The sequence below is a fragment of the Misgurnus anguillicaudatus genome, chromosome 12 (genome assembly GCF_027580225.2).
Source record: "Misgurnus anguillicaudatus chromosome 12, ASM2758022v2, whole genome shotgun sequence".
In the NCBI taxonomy this organism is placed as follows: Eukaryota; Metazoa; Chordata; class Actinopteri; order Cypriniformes; family Cobitidae; genus Misgurnus; species Misgurnus anguillicaudatus.
Genome location: NC_073348.2, coordinates 24270533 through 24295000, shown reverse-complemented (window position 1 = coordinate 24295000; position 24468 = coordinate 24270533). Strand labels below are relative to the sequence as shown.

The window sequence follows — 24468 nt, the reverse complement described above, 5'->3', positions numbered from 1 at the left end:
GAGGGCTGGTTACTCACCTTATTGCTCTGCTGTTCTTGGGTCTCTCTGCCTTCCCTCTCACCCCCCTCATGCTTTCATAAGTAGCTCGATTTCTCTTTGCTTGTTTCATTCACCTGTACGCCCCACCTCTCGCCGTCCACATCCTCTGGACATTTCTACCTCTCTTTATAATCCCGAAAATAAGAATTTAGTTTTGAAAAGCATTAAGGGATTCTAGCATCTCTCCTCTCTATTTCAGCTAATCTATTCCTCATGAGCTCAGCGCTGCTCAGCGCACGTAAATGATATTTTAGAATGTTCATAAAATACAGTGATATATTCGCAGTACAGCAAGTATTCCACTTTATGGCTCGCGCTTTCATCGTCTCTAACTCAAATAGAAACATTACATTGAAACAAATTATTCCGCCGGAATAACACGCGCACGCAGAGCAATGGAAATTTATTTTCCCCTAGCACAAAGTTTATACATCATAGTGAGTACAGTATGATACAGTGTGCATTATAACAGCATGTACCATCAGCACACTTCTCTTATAGTCTCACACGCAAACAGGCAAGCAAAGTGGTGTCGGACAGAAAAGTGCGATGATAAATCAATAAGGGCTCGAATTTGTGCCTCACAGAAATGCTGATCAGCAGGTGTCAGTCTGCTTTCCAACTAGTGACCGCATGGAACAGATGGACAGATAGGGCAACTTCTCAACTCCGAACGGCGCGGATCGCACGCGCACCTCCTCCCCTCGCCCCATAAGAGGGGAATAACGAAATGGGAAAAAGTTGAAGGAGTGGCAGTTATGTGAGTGAGGAGCAGAGGGATGGAGAAAAGCATGAAGCGAGGAGAGGGAGTTGAAGATAGCCCTCTCCTACTCTCACACACTAATTGCGTTTTCCCTGAGCCGAATTGAGTTCCAGAGAAAGAGAGAAAGGCCAGAGGCTTTTCATAATTGTATCGACAGGAAAATGAATATGATGAATGGCGTTCATTCAGCGCGGCCAGGATTTATTGTCTTATCCTCCGGGCGTTAATCGCTCTGAAAAGTGGGGAGGAGAGAAAGAGAGATGGAGAGAGAATAACTAAATTCCACACCATTGTCCTGACATTCCTCTCCAAACTTATGTCAACTTGCAGAACACCTTCACTACAAATGGCCAGTGGTCTTTCAACTGAGACCAAAGTTCACACGATTTGATTGACACTTGTTTAGAAGAGGCGCATCATTTACTAAAATTTGAACATTGGCAAACGTCTTTATATTTAATAAGCAGCTACTGTTTGTTAACTTTGCATTAATACTAAACAAAAGTAATTATTTTGGAAAAAAGGACCATAAAATGGATCTTTAGTTTATGTTGAATATTTCTCCACTCAATACCCAGCTTTTCCCCTCACATTCAGACTGCGCATACACACACACTAACACACACATTCATACACGTCCCAGATAAATCTGGTTGTGGATGCTGTGAATCCAGATGAATGCTCAGCTCATAAAGTGTGTGTTTGAAAGCCATCCATCATAGGGATGTCAGAAAGAAAATAGCAGAAAAACCCTCTCTGATTGTGTGTCTGAGTGTGTGTGTTTTGCCTACATTGTGGAAACCCAACAAAGACAGTAAATCCGGAAATCGCAATGCCTACATTGTTGGAATCTGCCATAGGTCCCAATAAGGAAAACATGTCTTCAAATGTCAACAAATTCAAAGTTAGTATTATAAGTAGCTCTGTATAGAAGCAATAAAGGTCAATGGAAAGCCTTTGTGTCATTAGGCATACAAACAATTTGGTTCTTAGTTGAGATGTTTAAACCAGAAAGAATTTGTAGATATTTTAAGAGTTGGCTAATTCGTATAAATTCTTATGAAGTTAATAGTTTAAAAACAACATGATCTCACGGAAACTCGTGTTAGTCACGCAAAATTGTATCAATTTATTTGTGTCCATGGCACGAAATTCAGCTTTTTTCGTGCCTTGAGCACGAGTGTCTATTTCGATAAATAGTTTTTCGTGTCTGTGGTACTACTTTCTTTTTTGTGTCATTTTATGTATTGTTTTCTCATTTTTCCCCCTATTATTTACATCATTGTCACTTGGGGTTGGGGTTAGATTTGGGGTTTGGGTTAGGATGTACTTTCATGTATTGGTTTTCTACATTTTTTCTTCCACTTTTCAAACTATTCTCACCTGGAGTTGGGGTTAGAGGTGGGGTTTGGGTTAGGAAAAAACTGTAACAGAAAGTGATTCTAACCGCAACCCCAAGCGACAATGGTAAAAAATATGAAAAAAAAACAATGAGAAAACAATACATAAAATGCCACGAAACAAAATCGTGCAACGCACACGAAAACCTATTTATAGAAATTTGTGCGAGTGTCATGAAAAAGACATTTGGGTGATTCTCACGAAATCCACGAATTTCACACATATATAGTCTGAACTTACTATAACTATTATTTTTAGAGGATTTAAAAATATTTCCTATAGAATTATTTACATTTTTTAGATGATCATTATCAAAAATTATCATTACCGCAACATGATATTACATTAAATATATGCATTTACAAACTCATGTTTGGTAATGAGAACTAAAAAGTTGTCTAGGTACTATGACAAACAAAATTTCAACTTTTATCTTTTTTTGACAATGTTAGTTCCTTGAGGGCTTAAACAATGATTGAAAATTGTTGCGGAGGATGAGAAATTGGTCTTGGACACATTTATATTCCTTTTTATTGTCTCTATTTACCAATGATCACCAAATACCACATGTTTCTTTACTGTAAATGTTTATAGTATAACATGCAATGAAGATTTTTTTTATGTCAAAGAACCCAAATCCAGTCATGGACACGTTGCGGTAATGAAAATTTAAATGTATGATGAAAATGAAAGATGTCATTTAAAAAAAAAAATGTAACGAACGAACGACGAATTTGAAATCAGGTGCAAAATAGTATGAGATGTTTGTAACTGTATGCTTCTTATTTTGATACTCTTACTTTGCATTTACTTTTTTATCCAAATGTTTCATGACACTTCATAAGTCTAATTTCGTGAGAATCACCCATTCGTACTCAAGGCACGAAAAAAGCTGCATTTCGTTGCGGTAATGAAAATTTAAATGTATGATGAAAATGAAAGATGTCATTTAAAAAAAAAATGTAACGAACGAACGACGAATTTGAAATCAGGTGCAAAATAGTACGAGATGTTTGTAACAGTATGCTTCTTATTTTGATACTCTTACTTTGCATTTACTTTTTTATCAAAATGTTTCATGACACTTCATAAGTCTAATTTCGTGAGAATCACCCATTCGTACTCAAGGCACGAAAAAAAGCTGAATTTCGTGCCATGGACACGAATAAATTAATCCAATTTTGCGTGACTATAACACAACTTTTCGTAAGATCAGTCTATTTAAAACGTACAATTTTTATAAAGAAAACATAACGAAACCTCACCCCTAAAACCAACGTCACAGGGGCAAAGGCAAAACGTACGGAAATGTACAAATTTGTTGTGTGAACTAATACGAATTAGCCACCTCGTAAAATACCTATGAAATGCAATGTGATAGCATTTTTAAAACTACTAAAAACGTTTTTTTATCCTTAACACACACTTCAATACACCTCATGCCATGTTCTGTATCTTTAATGTTAACTAATAATGTTATCATCATTACCTCGATTGAATTGCCTCAATGTCTATAATAAAGAATTAATATCCTTTTAAACCTGCAATATTATGCCTCCACAGTAACAGTGTTGCATGTCAGCACTCATACACACAACAATAATGCAGATTTTATAATAGACACTCTTATGAACACTCTTAAACCAGTATAAAAGTCTATAAACAAACTACAAGCTAAAACCTCTATAAATAGACAAAAATGCATGGAGAGGAAAACAACGTTAGCTATTAAACTGAAATATTACGAAAAGATTGAGAAAAACAAAGCATTAAAGGGCTGAAAGTGAGCAGAGCATGCATTAGTATCAGTTCGGGAGATGAATGAGAGACAAGATGAGACAGCCATGCCTCAGGCAATGCTGAGAGACAGTGTGTGTGTATAAATGTGTGTAGGGCAGGTGGGACAGCAGGGAGACTGGTGGCTCAACAGCTTGCTCCACCCTGAGGGCCCAGCGTGCTGAGAGGAGCAGGGGCTGTAGAGGAGGCCTCTGCCAAGGAGAGGGGCAGTATAAGGCTGGTGGCAGCTGGTCCGTGCTCCCTCCCCTCCCGCCGGCAGGCAGCAGGCAGGGTGAGAAGGTCAAAAGCCAGTCGTTAGGAAGACAAAGAGAAGCACAGCGACACGCTGCATAATCGGCTTTTATTGAGTGCCTCTGACACGATTCACCGCGAGGCTGACACCGATACGACACGCAAGTAACACCCACATCAAATGCTTGAGCATGTACACACACAAGCATACAATGAGAAATTAAAAATGTAGCAATTACAATAAAAAAAGTCATGTAACCATTTGGAGAAGTGCAAAATCAATATATCTTTCCGAGCTATATATTGACAAAATGTACAGTCCCAACAAAAGTTGGTCGGATCACAAATGTAGGCCTATTGCAATAGTTCCTGCAGCTGCCCCCCTCAAACATGCAGCCCCCTACCCCACCTCATCTTTCATTAAAGCAAAACAGAGCCACGCACTCAACCATCAGAGCAGCGGTTCTGCTCTCCGCATGCTTAAGATCACAGACCCACCGTGCCCTCTGGCACACACATTGTCAATCTATTTCCCTGAATAGCAATCACATCTATTGCACATCTGTCCATTATGATGAAAGCCTTGTACCTGCAAACCTGTTACATCATGAGGTCTGATTTGGTTGTGTTTTATATTAAACAAAATGTTAAATCCTTTTTTATTTTTAAAGCAAAAATTCTAAATGTTATCAATTATTCTGCGATCCTCAAAGGACTTCCATTTATGTTTACTTTTCTGACCCAGATTCAATTCAAGTTTATTTTAATTTTACTTAAAATACAGAAAACAGATCAAATGAATTAAAAGTATCAATTCTGGTCAAAACTTAAATTTAATGAATATACATCATGGATTAGTTTGTTGAAACAGGACAGTATTTTTCAGTCGCCGATCAACCTCATCAAGAAAGACAGACTGTGGGACAGTAAATGGCCATAGTGAAGCATTTACAAAACCACAATTCGTGCAGAACATCAAACGGGGCAGTCAAACACACATTTCCGATTGCGGCCCATTTCTATGCAGCGTGGTGTGTTAAACCCTCTCCATATCTTCACTCAATGGAGCGTGGCTCATCTGAACATTGAGCAATAATGAGACACAGAGATGCACTTGTGTGTCTGTGCGAACCACAGCGAGCGAGTGAGCGAGAGAGCTCTTGAAGAGGAGGGGGTGAGAGAGGCTATCCATTTCCTCCCTGGGGCAACTCCTCTTTGGCTCTTTGTTGCTGTAATGCTCCCAGTGAGCAGGTTACACTAAACCCTGGTCTATTGTCTTAAACAGCTGTCCATTGCATGCTCTCTCTCTCTTTCTCTCTCTCTCTCTCTGCTTTTTTCCAGATTCCTCAATCAGGAGTAGTTTTGGAGATCTCTAAAAAAGCACAACCCTGTGGCGGTTCTCCCCGCCATACCCAAACACACACACAGACAGATCTGCTTCTGTTTACAGTATCCCACAGTAGGGGGTCTTTCCTGATTCAGCTGCTTCTTGGTACAGTATATACGGTGAATGAAGATAAATAGATTTATATTACCATACATTAGAGATTATTAACAAAACCAAGAAGAAGAATAACAACAATAAACCGAGTAAATGATAAAAAACTGTAATTACAGTAATAATTTGAAGATAAAGATAAAATGCTAACATTTTACAATAAAGGTTTATTTGTTAGCTTTAGTTAAGACATTAGCTAAAATGAACTAACAATACTTCAATAGCATTTCGTATTCATCTTAATTCATGTTAATTTCAGAATGCACTTTTAAAAGCAAAAGTTGTATCTGTTAACGTTGCTTAATGCGCAATAAACACGAACAGTGCTAAAAAATGACTTAGCTCAATGTTAGTTTGTTTTAACTAATGCATTTACTAATACAGCTTGAAGTTAAACCGACTTAAATTCAACCTACTATTTTAATTTTGGGTTGGTGAAAAGTTGACATAACTTATAAAATCAAGTTAATTTTTTAAGTTAAAGTAACATAAAAATATATGTTGATTTGACAAAAATGCTGCATATTTTTACAGTGCAACCTCCGTGTAACAAAGTCAATGAGCAGAAAGTCAAAACTGTGACAATTTACACACAATTACGAGTACAGGGCTAAAATTAATCAGATCTAAGATCCATCCGTCTTTAAATTGTACGTTTTATCCGATTATGTGAAATATCTCAGAATATTCTCACGTAAGGTGTTTCTTTAATAAAGTCCTGTAACTTGGATAACTGTGAATCTCTCAGTGGGATATTTGCGGGGACGAAAATACACTATGTGCAGTTTGAATATATGTCTGAAGTCTTCATATAAAATGAGTCAACGATAAATGTGAAAAGAAAGAAGCTTGCAGAGACTTGCAGAAGGCGCAGATGACGCACCATGTAAACCAAATTAAAAGGAGTTCTATTACAGTCCAAGAATAATAAGCAAGAACAACAACAAGAAAAACAAAGAAAAGCCATAAAGGACATTAGGCGCTGAGCTTTATATAACATTTTAGTTAATATTTCATGGGCAGAGACGCGCTTGGCGCAGTGAGAGAGAGAGAGAGACTCTAAACTTTCATTAAGCAGGGTATTTCGCTGGGAGGGAATTTCGGCGCCTTTCACTTTTTCTTGCCTTTTATTGCAATAATACAGATATCTCTCTCGCTCCCAGCCCCTCCTCATTCAGCCCATTTCCTTCCTGCCGTCTCTCTCACTCTATGCTTTTTAAAATATAGTAATAAAAACATACTAGATCCTTTTTAAATGCACTATTACTTATCATGGTCTTTTCATATCGTAGCATCACAGGTGTTTTAAAGCCGCTATAAAAGTGCGTCATTTATTATTCAAAAGCAGCGTCGTCTTTTTTGCATATTATCTGAGCGCTTTTATACTGCGGGCCTGCCAGACTCCCATTTAAAATGTTCGGCGGAATTGATAACGGCAGACACGCGCAATAAAAACAGCGCCGGGGGCAGGGTGGCACGCGCACCCGCTCGTATGCAGATCCCGGTAATTACTCCAACAATTCGCCAACTATTCCTTTATTTGCTCTTCGAGCTAGGGATTTCACGCTTTTAATTCAGTTTTCATCAATCTATTGATTCTCGGGTTCTAAATTGGCTGCACGGGTCAAAGCCAAGGAGTGGGTCCGAGCTCTCCTAGCGCGCGAGGTGAAACAGTTTGACACGCACTGTTTGCTGGGACATCTGAAGCACGAAATATTAAGGATGTTTACGCAGTACTTTTTATATATAAAGGAAAGAAAACAGATGCGTTTCAAAGATTATTTAATCATTTTAATATTTTACTTATAAGCCTCAATCATTTAAAATTGCAAAATACAAAGAGATTTCTGAAATAGGTCTATTTTAATTGGTGTCAAAAGCCGACATGTAGTATACCTACCCGTTCTCACCAAGATGCGTACAAATGACACGCAGTGTCATTATCGTGCAATAGATATGCCAAATTCCGATTTTGCGTGCATGTGGTGCGCCGGTCCTTCCCATTCACTTGTGTGGCGAGTCGTTTCGTGACGTTTTGTTTATTGTTTTCTCATTTGTTTTATGTTTTTTTTACCATTTTCGCTTGGGTTTAGGGTTAGAACAACTTTTTGTTATATAAAAATGACAGAGAGGCTTTAAACCTGAGGATCCTGTCATCTGCTATCTGTGTTCAAATAAAATTTTGTAAAGTTATTTGTCATGCTATGATTCCACAAAAACTTTCTCAAAATGTTCTTTATAATCAAGACTATAAATAGTAAGAAATTGTTCTTTTAAAAACCTTAAAAGTTATTTCGGGAAGCCAAAAATTGTTATTTTATGGCATCACTGTTAGGAACCCTTTATACCCTTTAAAGTCTTTATCTTTTAAGAGTATCTATCTATCTATCTATCTATCTATCTATCTATCTATCTATCTATCTATCTATCTATCTATCTATCTATCTATCTATCTATCTATCTATCTATCTAGCAGATAGACAGACAGTCTGACGACATTAAAGCAAATAGGCTAAGAGCTCAACTGTGACCATGGGTCAACTGCAAGCATCACAGGATGACGTAAGCGCCTTCAGCCACTGGACAGGTCCAAGATCCCCGGGGAACAAGGCTTTTTAGCGTCAGCACTCACTAATGGTCTATTAAAATATCAACTACTTCAAAGTAAACGGATTTGCTCCACACCAGCTCCCACCCCTAAAGCTAATCAAACGCGGCGGCCAGGCCAAAAGAGCATAATCATTTTTATGTGGCAGATTACAAGGAACCACTTAGATCCACTGTCAGAAGATCGGGTGTCCCAACACTCCCGATTAAATAAGCGCATGGGAGTGCTTTCCAAGCGCCAACATTGTCTCCTTATTTTCGCACAGTTATGAAGACGACTGTTACCGGATGTAATAGATAAAGAGCATTTTAAGATTGTTGAAATTATGATAGGAGTACTTGATAATTACAAACGATAAATGGTAAACACAATAATCTAAATGTATTAGAATATATTTATCTGAAACTACATTATTGCTGTGCTTTTAAAAACACGTCGAAATTGGTGGCTTGCATGAAATGACTAAGTTTTAATAATAGCAACTAGCTATCTGGAACCATTGTTTAAGACCAATTAAAATAAAATAAAATATTTATTTTTTGTGAAAACCAAATTACGTTTAATATCCAAAAATAATGCAATTGCGTTGCATTAGGTTGAACATATCCGAAAATCTCTATGCGTCCATATGTTCTTAAAAAAATTAGAATTTGTAATAGGAATTTACCTGGAGAACAAAAACATAAAAAAACATAAAATTGAAACTTGGGGTATTAAAATATGAACTTTTCTATATTGTTATTGTCCTATATAATAATTAAAGTAATAATAATTATCACCATTATTAGTAGCTATTATTTTCTTATTCTATAATAATATAACGAAATTCCAATAATTTTCAATAAAGAATCAAAGAGTTATGTCAGAACTGCTCCATAGAAAAATAAATAAATAGGATATTTAATTAGTTCTTATTTCATCCAATAAGAACGTGAAAGAGTTTGAAGTTGATTGACACATTAGAAAAAAGGTTGAGGGCAGCTTTGAGGTCAAAAACAATCCTCCCGTTCCTGGAGGCTATATCAAATTATTAATAGCCAAAGAAGAGAAAGAAAAGATTTATTACGATCTCTATTATTGTGTTCTCTTTATTATCATTATAATGATTTTATTGTTGTTGTTGATAATATTATTTTAAGCCTGAATAGATAAGAAAGTGTCCTAAGTTTTAATACATATATCGCTTTAGATTTTCTCATTTAGGGAAGATGACAAAAATTTAACTCGATGCTTTTCTCAAATGAGACTTGGATTAAATTGTGATCACTTAGAATCTCTTTCTTACACAGACAAGCAAAGATGACCATTACTTAGATTTGAGATTTAGTAACAGTTGTTCAAATAAAAGCATTTGGTAGCCTAAATAACAGTTAATTTTTAATACTTAATTTTCCTGATAAGCACCATATTTTATTTTGGAAAATAAATATATAAATAAATACATGTATATATAATTCGTAAGCTAATATAATTATGTTGTCATGTCGATAATAAAGAGACGCTTGACCATCAGACCAATACAGAAATTGAGAAGTAAACGATTTGCATTTTTAAAGAATGATGTCACAATGCCCGTTATGTTTCGTGGCTTGTAACAAGCCAATGAGGAGAGAAAGATTCGCCACTGTCCAATCAAAGAGGAGAAGAGCACCACAAGCTCCGAGCAGGGATCCAGTGGGAAGAGAGAGAGACCCCGCAAGTGCCAGAAATCTGCCAAGTCCTCGTGCCAAAAACTTTTCATCCACAGACGAATGCGTCCAAGCCATCTCGAGTAAAGACTTCTACCTGCTGGACTAATAGATTACTAAAGTAGATAATACGGACGGTTCCCATTTACACAAACGTAGCGTTGTTGATCCGTTTTGCAATTTTAGGGCAGTCTTAAATTGTCTGTGGAATAGCCTAAACTCAAAGGCGCTGGAAAGGTTCGGGTGTTGAGGATGGACCGAGCCCCAAGCTCCAGCCCAAGTGGCACCAGTCAAACATCTCAACCGACCCAACATGAACCCATCAGCTTCGGCATTGATCAAATACTTAGCGGTACCGACCAAGAGTCACAACAGAACTCGACGAGGAATAGTTCAGAGACCAGCAGCAGTAGTACGAGCGGAGGCAGTTATCATCTCGGGAGTCCAACGGGAGCGAGCGCAACGCCATACACGACACTAACCGGCACGTTTCACGGAATCGCGAGTCCATACGAGGACTCCAGTCCATATGGAGTGAACTTGACCCTTGCACCCGGAGGAGTGATTAGGGTTCCGGCTCACAGGCCGCTGACCGCGGCCGTGCCTCCACCCATGGCAAGCGCAGTACCCGGACTTGGGAGCCTCAGTTTTCCCTGGATGGACAGCAGTCAACGATTCGCAAAAGACAGGTTTGCAGGTAAATAAATAATTCGTATTTCTAATTTGTTCTGATGTTAGCTTCAACGACAATAAAACGCCAGATCTCATAATTTGGATAATAACAAGACAGGCCTAGATATTATAAATAAACAAACTTTTATGCAGCGCGTTTTATGTAAATTAAACGTATCTGTGATGTTTAAAATGTCGGTAGTAAGTACATGTATTTCTTAAGTCTATAATTCAAGAAACACGGAATTTAAAGACATTTCAAGTAAAACAAATTCAATTCGGAAAATTATTTAATGTCATTTGACAACGAACACTTGTTATGTCCCTCCTATTTAATTTAATTTTATAATTGTATACAAAGTCTCCACGTGATGGCTTTATTAAAAGAGAAAGCTAAAAAGAAAAGCCACATCTTTATGTTTTTTTTTTATTATTATTGCCAACAAATTAGCAATAATAATACCAAGGACATTAGCAATAGCTAGAAAAATGCCAAATAGTTGGAAATATCGTGATTATTATTATTTCCAATATTTTTGTTGGTAATACAAACCATTATTATTGTCGTTAAACCGCGATAAGACATAACACATCTGTTTTTAAGAACCCACAAATAGCGCAGGCTAAGTGTATAAAAACTGTGAAGAGTAATTGCAGTTATTTTAAACTGTGCTGCTGTTTTAAACTGTGCTGCTGTTTTCACGTCAACGCTATCATAAGAATTAATTGATGGAGGTTTCGATCGCGTAAATGTTACACCGTCTGCCTGGGAAACTTGATCCTGCATTTCGGCAGATTGCTTGAATGGATGAGGCTCAGTAACTCGTTTTAGCTTTGACCGTGAAGGCAGAGTAAAAGCATGAAGCACCTGAACCGGTTACAATCATGTTAGGGGAAAAACGATGAAAAAGGGCAACAGAGAGTCAACAACTCAAAGCTTTCCGCTTGAGCTGAAGTGTCTTAACATCTTTTGAGAGACACTTTTGCACGAATTTACATTTAAAACATATATACAATTTTAAGATTGAATTATCACACGTGTAGGCTAACTAATACATATAATATGAAACACGGGCAATTTGGCCTATTTAAAATAAGAAGCGCGTTTTTTTATTATTTACTCAACACAGCTAAGTAAACAGGGAGGTATGCTTTATTTAGTGTAAACACCTTTTTTGCATATGAATGTATACTCTTGAATGTAAGCAGTTTTAAGCTGTCACATTAATCACCAGCTTTCTTTATTCTGTAGCAAATGCAGAACGCTATGCCGTTAGAAAGACGTATCAATATTTCAGAAGCTTTATTTATTGGCACCTAAAGGCGCTCTCTCTCTCTTCTGCGCTGTGTTTTAGGTAATAAATAAATTAGCAATATACTGAATTATACGAATAAACTATACAATCATTAGGAGAACAGCTGCTGTTTGCATTTAATGCAACATTAATATGTTTTGTGTGCAGATTGTAAGCACTTGTGTAACCTGAGCACAGGCCTCTCAATAAATACTAAGAGCAAAAGCAATCCATCTATTTATGATGTTTCCAGCATGTTTCAATCAATAACATAAATCACCTGAAACTAATTTGACATCTAAAAAGTGCATGATGATATGGGGTAATTAAAAATATGAAGAGCACAGTTTTCCTTTTGTTTAACAAGAGGCAGAATCACCACACATTTTCACAAGCCTTAAAACCAATAGCTTTATCACTGTAGAAAAAGCTCTTTATTTCTTATAACATTCTTTCAAGGAAAAGAAATAAAGGTCATTTTCCAACCTAAAATATTAACAGAATAAATTTCCTTTGTCCCTTCATTATGGGAATGTTACGCATCTCGTTTTGTGGGACTGGGCACTCTGTTCTCACAATATTTAAACTTAATACAATATCTAAATTAATTAATTCAGGAAATAAGAAACTACATTTATTGGTTAGCAGTTTTAAAGATACATTTAAAGAAATAAAAAAGATCTTGGGTGAGTGGGTGCTTTTAAATACTGTATCATCTATACAGTATGCTGTAGAAATATTATTTTTTAGATAAAAATAGGACCTGTCCTATAGGCTATGTGTCCTGTCCTGCCCTCCCATCTCTTACCTTAGCTTTTTCCTTCACACTTACAGCAGCTCTGACCCCATTCACTGTGGCCCGGCGTATCGGCCACCCGTACCAGAACCGCACGCCACCTAAGAGGAAGAAGCCCCGCACGTCCTTCTCCCGAGTGCAGATCTGTGAGCTGGAGAAACGCTTCCACAGACAGAAATATCTGGCTAGTGCTGAAAGAGCCGCCCTGGCCAAAACTCTGAAGATGACAGACGCCCAGGTCAAAACCTGGTTTCAGAACCGCAGGACTAAGTGGAGGTGAGACAGAAAGAAAAAGAGATATTAATACTCATGTAATATCTTAGTATCATAATGAAACACTACATTTTTCAAATAGACAAATAGATTAAAATATGCAGCATGTAACCAGACATGGAGGACAAAGCAGAACAGAACACTGTCATTGCAAACATTAACACAGTTTACAATAAATTTGCCAACATACACATTTTTCATAGTTTTCCCTGAAAATGTAGTTAAAATTGACTTCAACTTTCATTAGCTTATTTACTTTAACACACTTTAACAAACTAATAATTGAAGTAAGCAAAACAGGGTTGGCTATATGATTCAGGCCTTTTTAAATAATATAACACTACTATATTCATTCATTTAGCTTACTAACTTATTCAGAGACTAACAATGCATTCAACACACATTAAAATCACATTTAAACAGTTCTCTACATCAAACCCATGACCTTAGTGTTTCTGTTGGCATGTCCTTCTAGTTGCAGGAATTTCATCTACTGAATCTGTACCTGGAAATATAAAAAAAGATTTATTTTTAAAACACAATAAACCAAATTAGTATCAGGAATCACACAGCAGTAAATACTGTTTGAATTTATAACATAATTCTGGGATTATAAAAAAGGCAGTTTTTTTAAGAATAAAATGTTTAAAGCAAATACTGTGTGATAAAAATTTGGCATATTTTAGAGCAAAAGATCTATAAACTGTAAGTGGATTTATTCAAAATTGTTGATTAAAATGCCACTATTATATATTTGCATATCGATATCACACAAATTCACTGTAAAAATATGTAATGCTGCATGCAAGTTTAACAAATTGGTTATGCAAGTCAAATATTTTATATATATATATATATATATCCACCGATATTATGAAAGCTGTATGGCCACAATCTGAAGCCGATATAAAACAAATGTTATTACAGTAAATAAGAGACAAACAGATATTTGGTAAAACTAAAAAAATTTGTTATGCATGACATTTATACTGTAAAAATGTACAAAAATTACAGCTGGTTGCTAGAAACTTACTGTAGAAGATAAAGACTGAAAATGTTTCATGTTCATTTAACTTTGTACAAAATGATAAAATAACTGTAAAATCTACAGTAAGTTAATGGCAGCTAGTTACCAGTAATTCACAGTAATACTGTAATTTCTACAAATTTTTTACAGTGTAAAAAAGTTCTTAAAACATTATTTACAAGACATAATTAATGTGGATCTGACATCTCACAGTACGGGTTGAATAAGTGTGTTGAACTACTGTGGTGTGTGACATAAAAGTGAATAATGATTGGTCATTTTACTGTCTGTCAGACACTACACTGTAAAAAATTTCTGTAGAAATTACAGTATTATTGGGTGTTACTGGCAACTAGCTGCCAGTAACTTACTGTAGATTTTACATTTATGTTATTTACTGGCAACAGTTTGTTCAAAGTTAAATGAACAGGAAACATTTTCAGTATTTATCTTCTACAGTAAGTTACTGGCAACCAGCTGCATAATTACAGCAAATTTTTTACAGTGTAAGTAATAGAGAAATTACTGGTAGATGGAAAAAATATTAATAAAAAATTGAAATATCGGCCGATCCAAATAGTGTCCTATCACTATATATATTAATTAGTGTAGCAAAAAAAAAAAAAAAAAATCACACAATTACTGATTTGTTCCTTTAAAATGTCAATTCGTTTGGTTAGTGTAACTTGATGCATTAGATTGATGTTAAATATTTTGACTTGATTAAATTTGTTTATTTAGATGTTAGCACTTGAAGTGTACTGCTTACTCAAGTGAATGACACTGCTTATATACAATTTAGTGCTGTTTGATGGATTCACCCCAGTAGTGCTTGGTGTAAATATAACCAGATTTGTTTGCATTGGAAAAAGAATATCTAATTTTATTTACTGTCCATTTTATCTTTCATTGAACTAATTTCTTCTCTCCATTTCTAATGCCAGACGCCAGACGGCAGAGGAGAGGGAGGCAGAACGCCAGCAGGCCAATCGCCTGATGATCCAACTCCAGCACGACGCCTTTCAGAAGTCCTTGTCCGACTCGGTTCCATCTGACCCGCTCTGCATCCACAACTCATCACTGTTTGCCCTTCAAAATCTACAGCCTTGGGCCAGCGAGGAAAGTGGCAAGCTTGGCGGTGTGACCTCACTTGTATGAATATCAATGCTCGGGTTTTTTTTGATGGACCAGGATGCTGGTTGACCTTATCTCCATCCAGCCGAGAGACCTTTCCATTCCACAAAAAAGTGAGGAACTAATTTTGGCCATCGCACAGCAGGCGAGCTCACATAAATTAAATGGTTCTGCATTTCAGGAGCATCTGCAGAAAAAAATATGGACTTGATGAACGATGTATGTGTGTACAGAAGATTTTTCCCATTAGGGTCAGTGGCAATGACCTATAGAAAGGAACGGGCCATCTCCGCTGACCCTCCAGCACTCCACTAACCTACGGACTAACAGCCGCATTACAGATCCCACGTTCTTCTCCACCATCCATTTGTCCGTCCGCACCCCTGTGTAGTTTCTCCACCACTCAGAGCCGTACAAGATTAATGCAGAAGTAACATCTGATCAATTATTTATCATCCGAGTTGCACAACCTTACATGCCCCCCATCTGGCCATTTGTGAAAACACATAAACAGGACACAAATAGAAACACATGCTCTCAAATCATCCTTCCTGTCAAGTTTCCCTCCTGAATTATCAACCTGGGTATAAAACCATGATTCACCTTTTCAGGGTCCAAGGGCTAACCAGCTACTTTTTTATGGCGGCACATCCAAGCCATTTGAGGAATAGCATGTATCGTCCAGCTCGCGCAGAGTAGCTGCAATTTATTTTATCCGTTAGATTTGTTCAGCATCAATTCCAAACAGCTCAGAGGGAAACTCGGAATACGATGCTGGGACACAAGTGTCCGGCGAGGGAAAGAATGCATTAAGATAAAAGATTTACATGCAGGTGGCTGTTGGATGCTCCTGTGATGAAGGTGCGCTGTTGCATCCCAAACCGTGTATCATACTTTGTATTTGATAAATATGTAAATAGCAGACAAAAAGTAATAAACATTCTGTTTTGGCATTAACATAAACTGTGTGTTTTGCTTAGTTTGTTATTACCCTAATGCTTTTGGATCAGGCATAGGAGAGGCATTTTCCAAATCCCCAGGCAGCACTCTTCTCGAGAGTAATGCCTTGCTTTCAGAGCCAGGTCCACCCAAGTCTACCACCGTGCTACACAACTTGATCGACAAATAAACACTGAGCCCTGGTAGTTGGCTGTAGTCGATTATGCCTGCCACAGCAAAGAAGCACTTATGTCCTCAAGCAGATAAATGCGAGATCCTGTGGGACCATAAAAATGCCTTTATGCCCTCCGCAACCAACCCCCTACTTCCAAAGTGCTGACTCTAGGAAACTGACCTGTTTTAAAGGGCTGGGTGGGGGTAAATGGAGGAGTGTCCATTATAAAGTGATTTAACAGACTCCTTACATTATGATGCTGTTGAAGTCTCCGCAGGGTGAACCTGTGGAGTCTTGCCACAGCTCTTTGCGGACAGATGGTTAGCGCGGTGCCAGGTCGACGCTTTGGGTGGGTAAATGGAATAAAGTTACAGAGCCACCCGAGAAAGCCTTTGAAAATATTTAGTCAATGCTAAGAATATTTACACCGGAAGTGTAAATCTACAGCAATGACATCGCTCCACTCAGCTGGATTCATCAAAGTTGCGATTTGTAACCTCTTTCTCTTTTAAAACATAAAAATGGAAGTCCACGAGGCTCTAAGTGAAATTACGTCAAACTGGTCTTTCCCGCGCATTCGTACCGACAGCAAATTATAAATCAGTATTTTAAGCTTACCGTGGGTGAACCGGGGTAAGGTGACATGAGGAGGCTGTTGTGAACACCGGTGTTGTTATGTTCTTGCTTAATTGCTAGATTTTAGTTTTTTTTTACCCAAAAAGTTATTGCAGCATTAATAGGTGTTCAATAATGCTGTAGCGCCCTCTGTCGGATATTACGTGCAAGCGCAGCAGTCTACCCAATTGAGTCAATTGAGTCGACTTTCATTAAACATGAACGAGGTAAAAAAAACAACTTTATAACTTAGTAGTTAATTTCAGTAAGGTGTTATTATTGCCACCTTTTTAATTTCATGAACGTAATATTTAAATTATGTCGAGTGGGGAAAATGCAGTCAAACTTCATGAATGTGGGACACGATGTAAGAACTACACAATTTCCATATTTTTTTTCCCAATGATTAAACAGAAAATGTAAGTATTGTAATAATAACGTTAAGGTGTGGATTATGATATTTAGGTAAAAAATAAATGGTCATGTCTAACAAACTGATATGCATCCATATGCTCACCCTGCTGCAAAAACAATAGAAAGAAACAATCACAGAAATTCTAACGGTGTCCATTAAAATACCATTCGTTTTTAACATTTAAACCACTACAAAATTCATTTTTGTAGTGCGTTTTGGGCCATTTCCGGTAGGATTTAATGCCCCCACCAATAGAACCAAACACATAGCAATAGAGACCATTATAGTTTCCATTAAAACCAATAGAATTTCTATAGAAGATGGTTTCTATTGTTTTTTTAGCAGGGCAGTATTCCTTCTAGGGCTGGACTCCCGACAAGGTGTAGATGAATCTAGGACTAGGCCTTAGTTATATTAGGACATTTAAGTAGTTTTTACAAACAAACCTGACAAAAAATGGCACTAATATGTGTCAAGACATGTCAGTACCATGTGTATTTAAAGTGGGCATTTAATAAGACTCTTTAAGATATAAAATAAATCTTTGGTGTCCCCAGAGTACATATGTGAAGTTCTAGCTCAAAATACCATATAGATAATTTATTATAGCATGTTAAAATTGCCACTTGGTAGGTATGAGCAAAAATATGCTGCTTTTGGGTGTGTCCTTTTAAATGCAAATGAGCTGATCTCTGCACTAAATGGCAGTGCTGTGGTTGGATAGTGCAGATTAAGGGGGAGTATTATCCCCTTCTGACATCACAAGGGGACCCAATTATAGCACTTAATCGTGCAAAAAAGTCTGCACTGCCTGAACTAAATGGCAGTGTCATGGTTGGATAGAGCAGATTTAGAGACAGTATTATCCCCTTCTGACATCACAAAGGGAGCCAAATGTCAATTTCTTATTTTTTACACGTTTGTAGAGAATGGTTTACCAAAACCAAGTTACTGGGTTGATCTTTTTCACATTTTCTAGGTTGATAGAAGCACTGAGGACCCAATTATTGCAATTAAACGTGAAAAAAAGTCAGATTTTCATGCTATGACCCCTTTAAATTAAGGCAGATCAAATAGTCTGGCACAAAGCTAATCCCTTTCCATGAATTCCACCCCATAATGTTTATATTATATTAGCCATTGCACAGCAGTCAAACACTGGCTTTACATTTTAAAAGGCTGACTATAGTAATGTCACACAAGATGAAGAGAATTCACATTTGAATTTTATTCAAAGGTTCAAGAGTCTCTGTTGTGCTGCCAAGATGTCAATGCAGACCCTGATATCAACTGCAATATACATTGCTGACATTTGGATTCTTTACAATTTGCAAAAATCTATCCCAAACATCAATTTATAGTTACAGAATACCAACATTTAAAAATAAAGTGAACTGTTGAAATACTGAAATTCTTTAAGATTCATTGAAACCGTTTTGGAACAAAACAGCTCAAGCCAAACTTCAATAAACAAGCTTCTCTTACACATGCCATCAGAACACACCAGGCGATCGTTTCCATGTCATAAAAAAAACACACGGACGGGAAGATAAGAAAAACTCATACAAAATTACAGTAAGCCTGAGAGATGGGTCAAAATCTTCTGCTCAATGAGTCTCGCTTGAATAAAAGCCTGGAAATTTAAGGCCACAGTCCATGGATGTGACATGACAGAGAAGAGGTCGGACTGAAAAGTTCATGATCGGAGTCTCTAGGAATGGAATGGCACGGATTTGAAAAAACTAAAGGTTGGGGTTGAAAAATAAAAAATACAGGTACCTCCCAAAAAGCAAAGTAGTAAAATCATGGGTCACGAAAAAATAATTTAACCAAAATATGGCAATTAGTTCTTCTCTTTAAGAGTCTGTTTCCATTTCCAAAGCTCTTCAATGACCTTGAAGAAACAACAAAACAGTTAGATACAAGAATGCACATTTATATTGCCATCCAATAAGATTTAGTAAAGTACATACCTTAGCATCAGTTGTTTTGTAGCAATTCTTTATATAGTTCTCAAACTTCGGCTGTAGTTTTGGCATCGCTACACCCTATATAAAAAAAGTGGATCATCATCAAGATTATGGTTAGCTTTTTACTCTGCAGCCTAGTCAAACATTTTCCCCAATAAATGCCATCAAAAACAGAGACTGTCAATGAGACTGCAATCAAAAACAAACCTTTTCAACTGCAGCCTTAATCTTTTCCTTGATTTCTGGGACGGTAAAAACTCGTTGTGGTGTTTTGGGCGACTGTGCTTTGGGCGTCTGTGCCTTGTCCCCCTTGTTCTTTTCTGGAGTCTTATTCTGTAAAAACACATTTCACCACAAATCAGACATGTACAGTAAACTATAGGTAATCAGTTTTAAAGGTTAAGGCGAGATGCTGTAAGGAGAGAAGTACTAACCGGTTTGGCAGCTGGTGTACCAGGCTTTGGTCCTTTTCCATTCTGTGAAGGGGTCTGTGGTTTAGCTGCTGGCTTCTTTTCCTAAAACAAAAATGATGCAGTTGTTCAACTACTTAAAATGCACTTCAAATTACACAAACGTATAAGATTTGTTAGGCCTAACTGACTTATCTTACCTTTACAGGTGTCACTTCTTCACTTTCCTCATCCTCCTCATCATCATCGTCGTCCTCTTCGTCATCATCTTCATCGTCTTCCTCATCATCCCTACAAAAATGTTGAAATTAGTAAGGTCAAACATAAAAAGTAAGTTAATACCCATTTAAATACAAAAACGTAATATGAATAACACTTACTCATCATCGTCATCCTCGTCTTCCTCTACATCCATCTTCATTTTTTTCTATAAGATTAAATTTGTTAAAAAAAACGCAATCAACTTAATTACAAGTGATCACATAATGCAAGCTGTAAAAAAATGTTAAACAGCCCAGAACTTACTGAAGGTTTTTGAGCCGCTGGTGCTGGCCTCTTCTTAGATGTTGTCAACTCCTCTTCTTCCTCCTCTGCCTCATCATCTTCATCAAAAGACTGATCTCCTCCCATGACTGAAAGAAACAAGATAATACATTTAAGAAATTTGCTGGCAAAATCTAAGCTCGCAATGTAGTACTGCCTGGCTCATCACTAACGTTCGCTGTAAATGACCACAGTTATCAAACTTGCTAATAAAAAAAGCTGTACGCTCCTGGCATCGAGGCTAGTGCTGTAACGGTTGTCATAACTTCCCCACTGCGGGGACTCAAGGTTGCGATAAATTTTCAATCTGCGCAACCAGTACACCATTTATATATAAAGAAAGAAATATAGATGTCTATTTTACTTGATTAAAGCATTAGCATTCCCGTTCATGGCTAATCTTGTTAGCAATTTGTTTTAAAGAGCCCGCACACATTCTATGATCTATGAAAGCACTATATAAATGCAGTCCATTTACTTTATTAATCGCAGTACTATGAAACACTTACTGACGAGATGCTGTCCACTAATATGAACTGGACCGGACCCAGAGCGTAACCTGAACACAACAGGTGGCGTGATCTCAAACCCACCCAAACTGACCTGCAATATAAATATGACAGGGAAAAAAAATCAACGACAGCAATGCCAACACATGAGTTCAAGTTATATGAAAATAATACCATACATCAATGGAAAAAGTAAAACAACTGCTTGAACTGACACTGGGAAGGGTAGAAGGCTTGAGTGTGGCCAGCACTGCTTTTACTTTCTGACCTTCTACGTCCTGTCCTTCAATTTCCACAACATTCAGTTCATCTTTTGTTGTGGGATCGACACAGGCCTGCATAAACATAAATGGTATTAGAAAGTTTTATGAATTAAATATTATAAATCTTAGTAAAACAAAGTTACATAACATGAAACACTTAACTACTAGAACTAGTAGATGCAAACCATACATACCATTCTGACAGACAACTGATGATCAAAATCATCATCCTCTGGGTTAAAAATGATATCCTTTCCTGCCTTCAGCTCACAACCTGTCAAATAAACCAGTTATGAATCATTCCTACAAGACAAATTTATGTAGTATACTTCAGTATTTACTGTAGTAAACCAAGAAAAATATTGAGATATTACAGTAATTTAACCCTACCATATCAAAGTATACTACAGTATCTACCACACAGATTATAGTAGTATACTAAAGAATAGTACTATAATATACCTTATTGTGTACTAGTAATTACTGCAAAACACTAAAATTTATTATAGTACTATAGCAAATACTAAAGTGTACTATAGTTTTTCCACGTGGTGGTTTAACTGCAAAAAAATAATCACAGGCTTTTCTGCATATTGGGTGGGTTGGTGGGATGAAAGAGATTTCACCACGTGCTTTTTGGTAACCAGCATAACACGTGAAACCACGTTGCGCTATTAAGTATTACTTGGGCATTTAAAGGAACAGTATGTAAGAAATGTATATCAATTAATCATAAAATGGCCCTGATGTGTCACTAGACAGTTTTGGCCACAATCCTACATACTGTTCCCCTTTAAAGTGAGTGTATGCTACTACAAATATATGCTGTCGTAGTGCACTTACTAAAACAAGAGACAATGTGTGACGACGTTTGCACAAATGTAGGTTTCTGTTATATTCAGTGATATTGAGGACGATTACAATAAACAATGTAAGGAGTTCACTGTTGAGTAACTCAAATGGGGTAACTTAATAACGTAACTGCAACATTGAGTTTTTTTTAAAGAACCAACGTGGGTGCGTTTGTCAATCAAAACGAATGTTAAAAGACAGAACAAAATAATCATAATAAAGCAGTTTTATTCTAAAACACACAACAAATACATCACTAGTCAATCTAAGCGAAAGTCATACATTAAATACAAACGCTAATTATCCTGAGCAAACACGTGTAACGTTAGTACGGTGACGCCATTTTGGAGCGCCCGTCCTGGTGCACGTGTTAAAAGAACGCGTGCGAGAAGACACGAGTGATTTTTGCTCTAAATGTGAGCGTGGATGTAAAATATAAACTTACTTTAAACTTGTCAATTTATGCTATAAATAATACACCTTAACATGTGGTCGATCAACTTCTAACAACCATTATAATACCGCTTAGTAACCGATTAGCAAGTGCTAGTTTATGCTACTGCTACATTAAAGTTAACTGAATGCAGTTAAGTGCATGCGTTACATTTTCTGAGACCGATTTCAGAGCCCATTCAATGCAGTTTAAATATGAAACGCGCTGCCAACCCGCTTGAGATCTGGTGATGTAACTTAATTTTGATTAATTAGAAGGCTAGTTACCCAACTTTACTCCACTCTCAATTTACTTCAACTGCGCATAAACCCGTTAATGTTTCATGTGCTCGTGATCTGAAAAATGCATGTATGTATTACATACCGTAAAGGAAAGTCTGAGGACCCATTTGTTCTAGATCCATCTTTGATATGTTGTTTCAGCGTCTGTGTGTAGGGTGAATGTGTGTCGTGCTTTCCTTTCGGCTGGAAGAAAGAAGGACACACACACGCGAGCCCACATTGTGTATATCCCGCCCATTACTGTGACGATCATCCGGTCCAGCCAATAACAGAGCTCTATGTAAAGATTGAGGCGTGGTTAAATGTACAACTAGACCTCTGATACATGATCTCTTGAAGTCTTTTAAACTAATATTATTACAAACGAACCACTGTAAAACATTTAATGTGAACATTTTTAAAATAGACATATGTATATGTACCAACATAAACCCAATTTACAAATAATTATTTAATAATATTCCTAATTATAATAAATAAACCAAACTTAAATGCATGGTTATTCCACAAATGTTTTTAATCTTATTTTTATGTTCCTTTTATTCGCCTCATTGGACATTTCTTCATGTGGCACCATACTTACAAATATATACATAGCTTATGTTTATAATGATTGCCATTAACATAAATCATCTGTTTTTGAAAGAAAGTATGGAAGGGTACCAGGGGACAGTCGAGAGTGATACTTCCTCTTAAATACTCCTTGTATCCGCATACTTGCACACACAGACACATAAACATAGACATTTGAATTGTTTTCTGGCCTGCTTTTAACTCTATTGCCTGATATATGAACATGATAAGGACCACTTTAAATGTTGATTTTCATCATTAGTTTCCCCTATATTTGTGACATAAATTGCAAAACGTCACAAATATAGTAAAACCTGTACACACATTCCTTTAGGCTTAGTGTCACCTTATATAGTAGGATCTGAAGGATAAAAATGGCTAAATAGGTACTGGGACAGATAGACATAAGCAGGTGAACTATAGACAGCAATAACCCACAAAGAACATTGACAACACAAGACACAAAATCCCATTAAGTATCCCGCAAAAGCCATAAATAAATCATTAAATATATATATTCACGCATTAAAAAATTCAACTTAGATATTTGAAGGCCAACATTATTTTCAAGCAACTCATAGGAAACATATCCATTGTTTTTAATCATGCAAGCTCTTTTGTAAGAAAGCAAGCAAAAGAAGCCGTATGCCTCCAGGATGCAGTTTCAGTAGACCAAACATAGAGTCCTGAGCTCTTGGGTCAAGCAAACGAAAAAGCCTGAGATGTTCAGTGTGATGTTTTTTTTTTGCACAGAAGGAGGGTGAAGGGTAATGATGGCCACCCAATAGTCAGACATCACACAATAGCTGTCAAGCATACAGTATGCAGTCTTCTGTTGGGAGGTCTGTACAGGGCTAGCTGGATCAAGGTGGAATTTTGGCTGGTAACATCCGAAAATACCACAGTTTACAGGAAATAATATTAAATATATTACAACGCCAAAAAATAGAAAGACTGCAGACTCATGCATCTGTCCATCTCACAGTGTCCCCCAGTTCAACTATAAACTGTATATGTAGTCCACTCTTTTTTATTTTTTTGTTGCAAAGTCTTCCCTACATCACATTTTCAAAGAGCTGCATGGATTTCATCATATTTTCATCCTGAGGAAACATGACAGAGAAGAGAAAATATAGGTTAGCATGAATACAGACATGCAGTACTTCAGTTTGACCACAGTGAGGCAGTATAATCTATTCAATGAAACTGGATCTCATTGCATTGCAGAGGTTTACATATAGAATGTG

The 24468-nt window shown here is 36.9% G+C and overlaps 3 protein-coding genes across 5 annotated transcripts in view; 1 reads left to right on the top strand and 2 right to left on the bottom strand.

Moving 5' to 3' along the window:
- Positions 1-10006: 10006 nt before the first annotated feature.
- On the top strand, positions 10007-16185 carry tlx3b (T cell leukemia homeobox 3b). Its single transcript, XM_055208638.2, has 3 exons — positions 10007-10722; positions 12827-13064; positions 15033-16185. Exons 1-3 carry the CDS (start codon positions 10278-10280, stop codon positions 15244-15246), a joined length of 897 nt encoding a protein of 298 aa, XP_055064613.1. The 5' UTR covers positions 10007-10277; the 3' UTR covers positions 15247-16185.
- Positions 16186-18579: 2394 nt separating this feature from the next.
- On the bottom strand, positions 18580-22889 carry npm1a (nucleophosmin 1a). The gene is made up of 11 exons (XM_055208639.2): positions 22731-22889; positions 21256-21335; positions 21014-21133; positions 20799-20892; positions 20272-20378; positions 20127-20173; positions 19947-20037; positions 19771-19851; positions 19544-19669; positions 19340-19414; positions 18580-19260 (listed from the first exon to the last, which is right to left on the bottom strand). Exons 1-11 carry the CDS (start codon positions 22768-22770, stop codon positions 19210-19212), a joined length of 912 nt encoding a protein of 303 aa, XP_055064614.1. The 5' UTR covers positions 22771-22889; the 3' UTR covers positions 18580-19209.
- Positions 22890-23173: 284 nt separating this feature from the next.
- kcnip1b (Kv channel interacting protein 1 b) overlaps positions 23174-24468 on the bottom strand; it is a 69068-nt gene continuing 67773 nt past the window's right edge. For all 3 annotated transcript variants that reach the window (XM_055208643.2, XM_055208640.2, XM_055208641.2), the window contains exon 8: positions 23174-24324. In XM_055208643.2, coding sequence (XP_055064618.1) covers positions 24277-24324 — 48 coding nt within the window. In that variant the 3' untranslated portion in view covers positions 23174-24276. The remainder of the gene's footprint in view (positions 24325-24468) is intronic.

Bases quoted from the DNA above. Each gene is read 5' to 3' on its own strand.
- npm1a (XM_055208639.2), bottom strand. From the start codon at position 22,770: ATGGATCTAGAACAAATGGGTCCTCAGACTTTCCTTTACG. The intron at 19,670-19,770 runs GTTAGTACTTCT...GTGTTTTTACAG, and splicing joins GTACACCAGCTGCCAAACCG to AATAAGACTCCAGAAAAGAA. The intron at 19,415-19,543 runs GTTTGTTTTTGA...TTTTTTATATAG, and splicing joins TTAAGGCTGCAGTTGAAAAG to GGTGTAGCGATGCCAAAACT.
- tlx3b (XM_055208638.2), top strand. From the start codon at position 10,278: ATGGACCGAGCCCCAAGCTCCAGCCCAAGTGGCACCAGTCAAACATCT. The intron at 10,723-12,826 runs GTAAATAAATAA...TCACACTTACAG, and splicing joins CGCAAAAGACAGGTTTGCAG to CAGCTCTGACCCCATTCACT. The intron at 13,065-15,032 runs GTGAGACAGAAA...TTCTAATGCCAG, and splicing joins AACCGCAGGACTAAGTGGAG to ACGCCAGACGGCAGAGGAGA.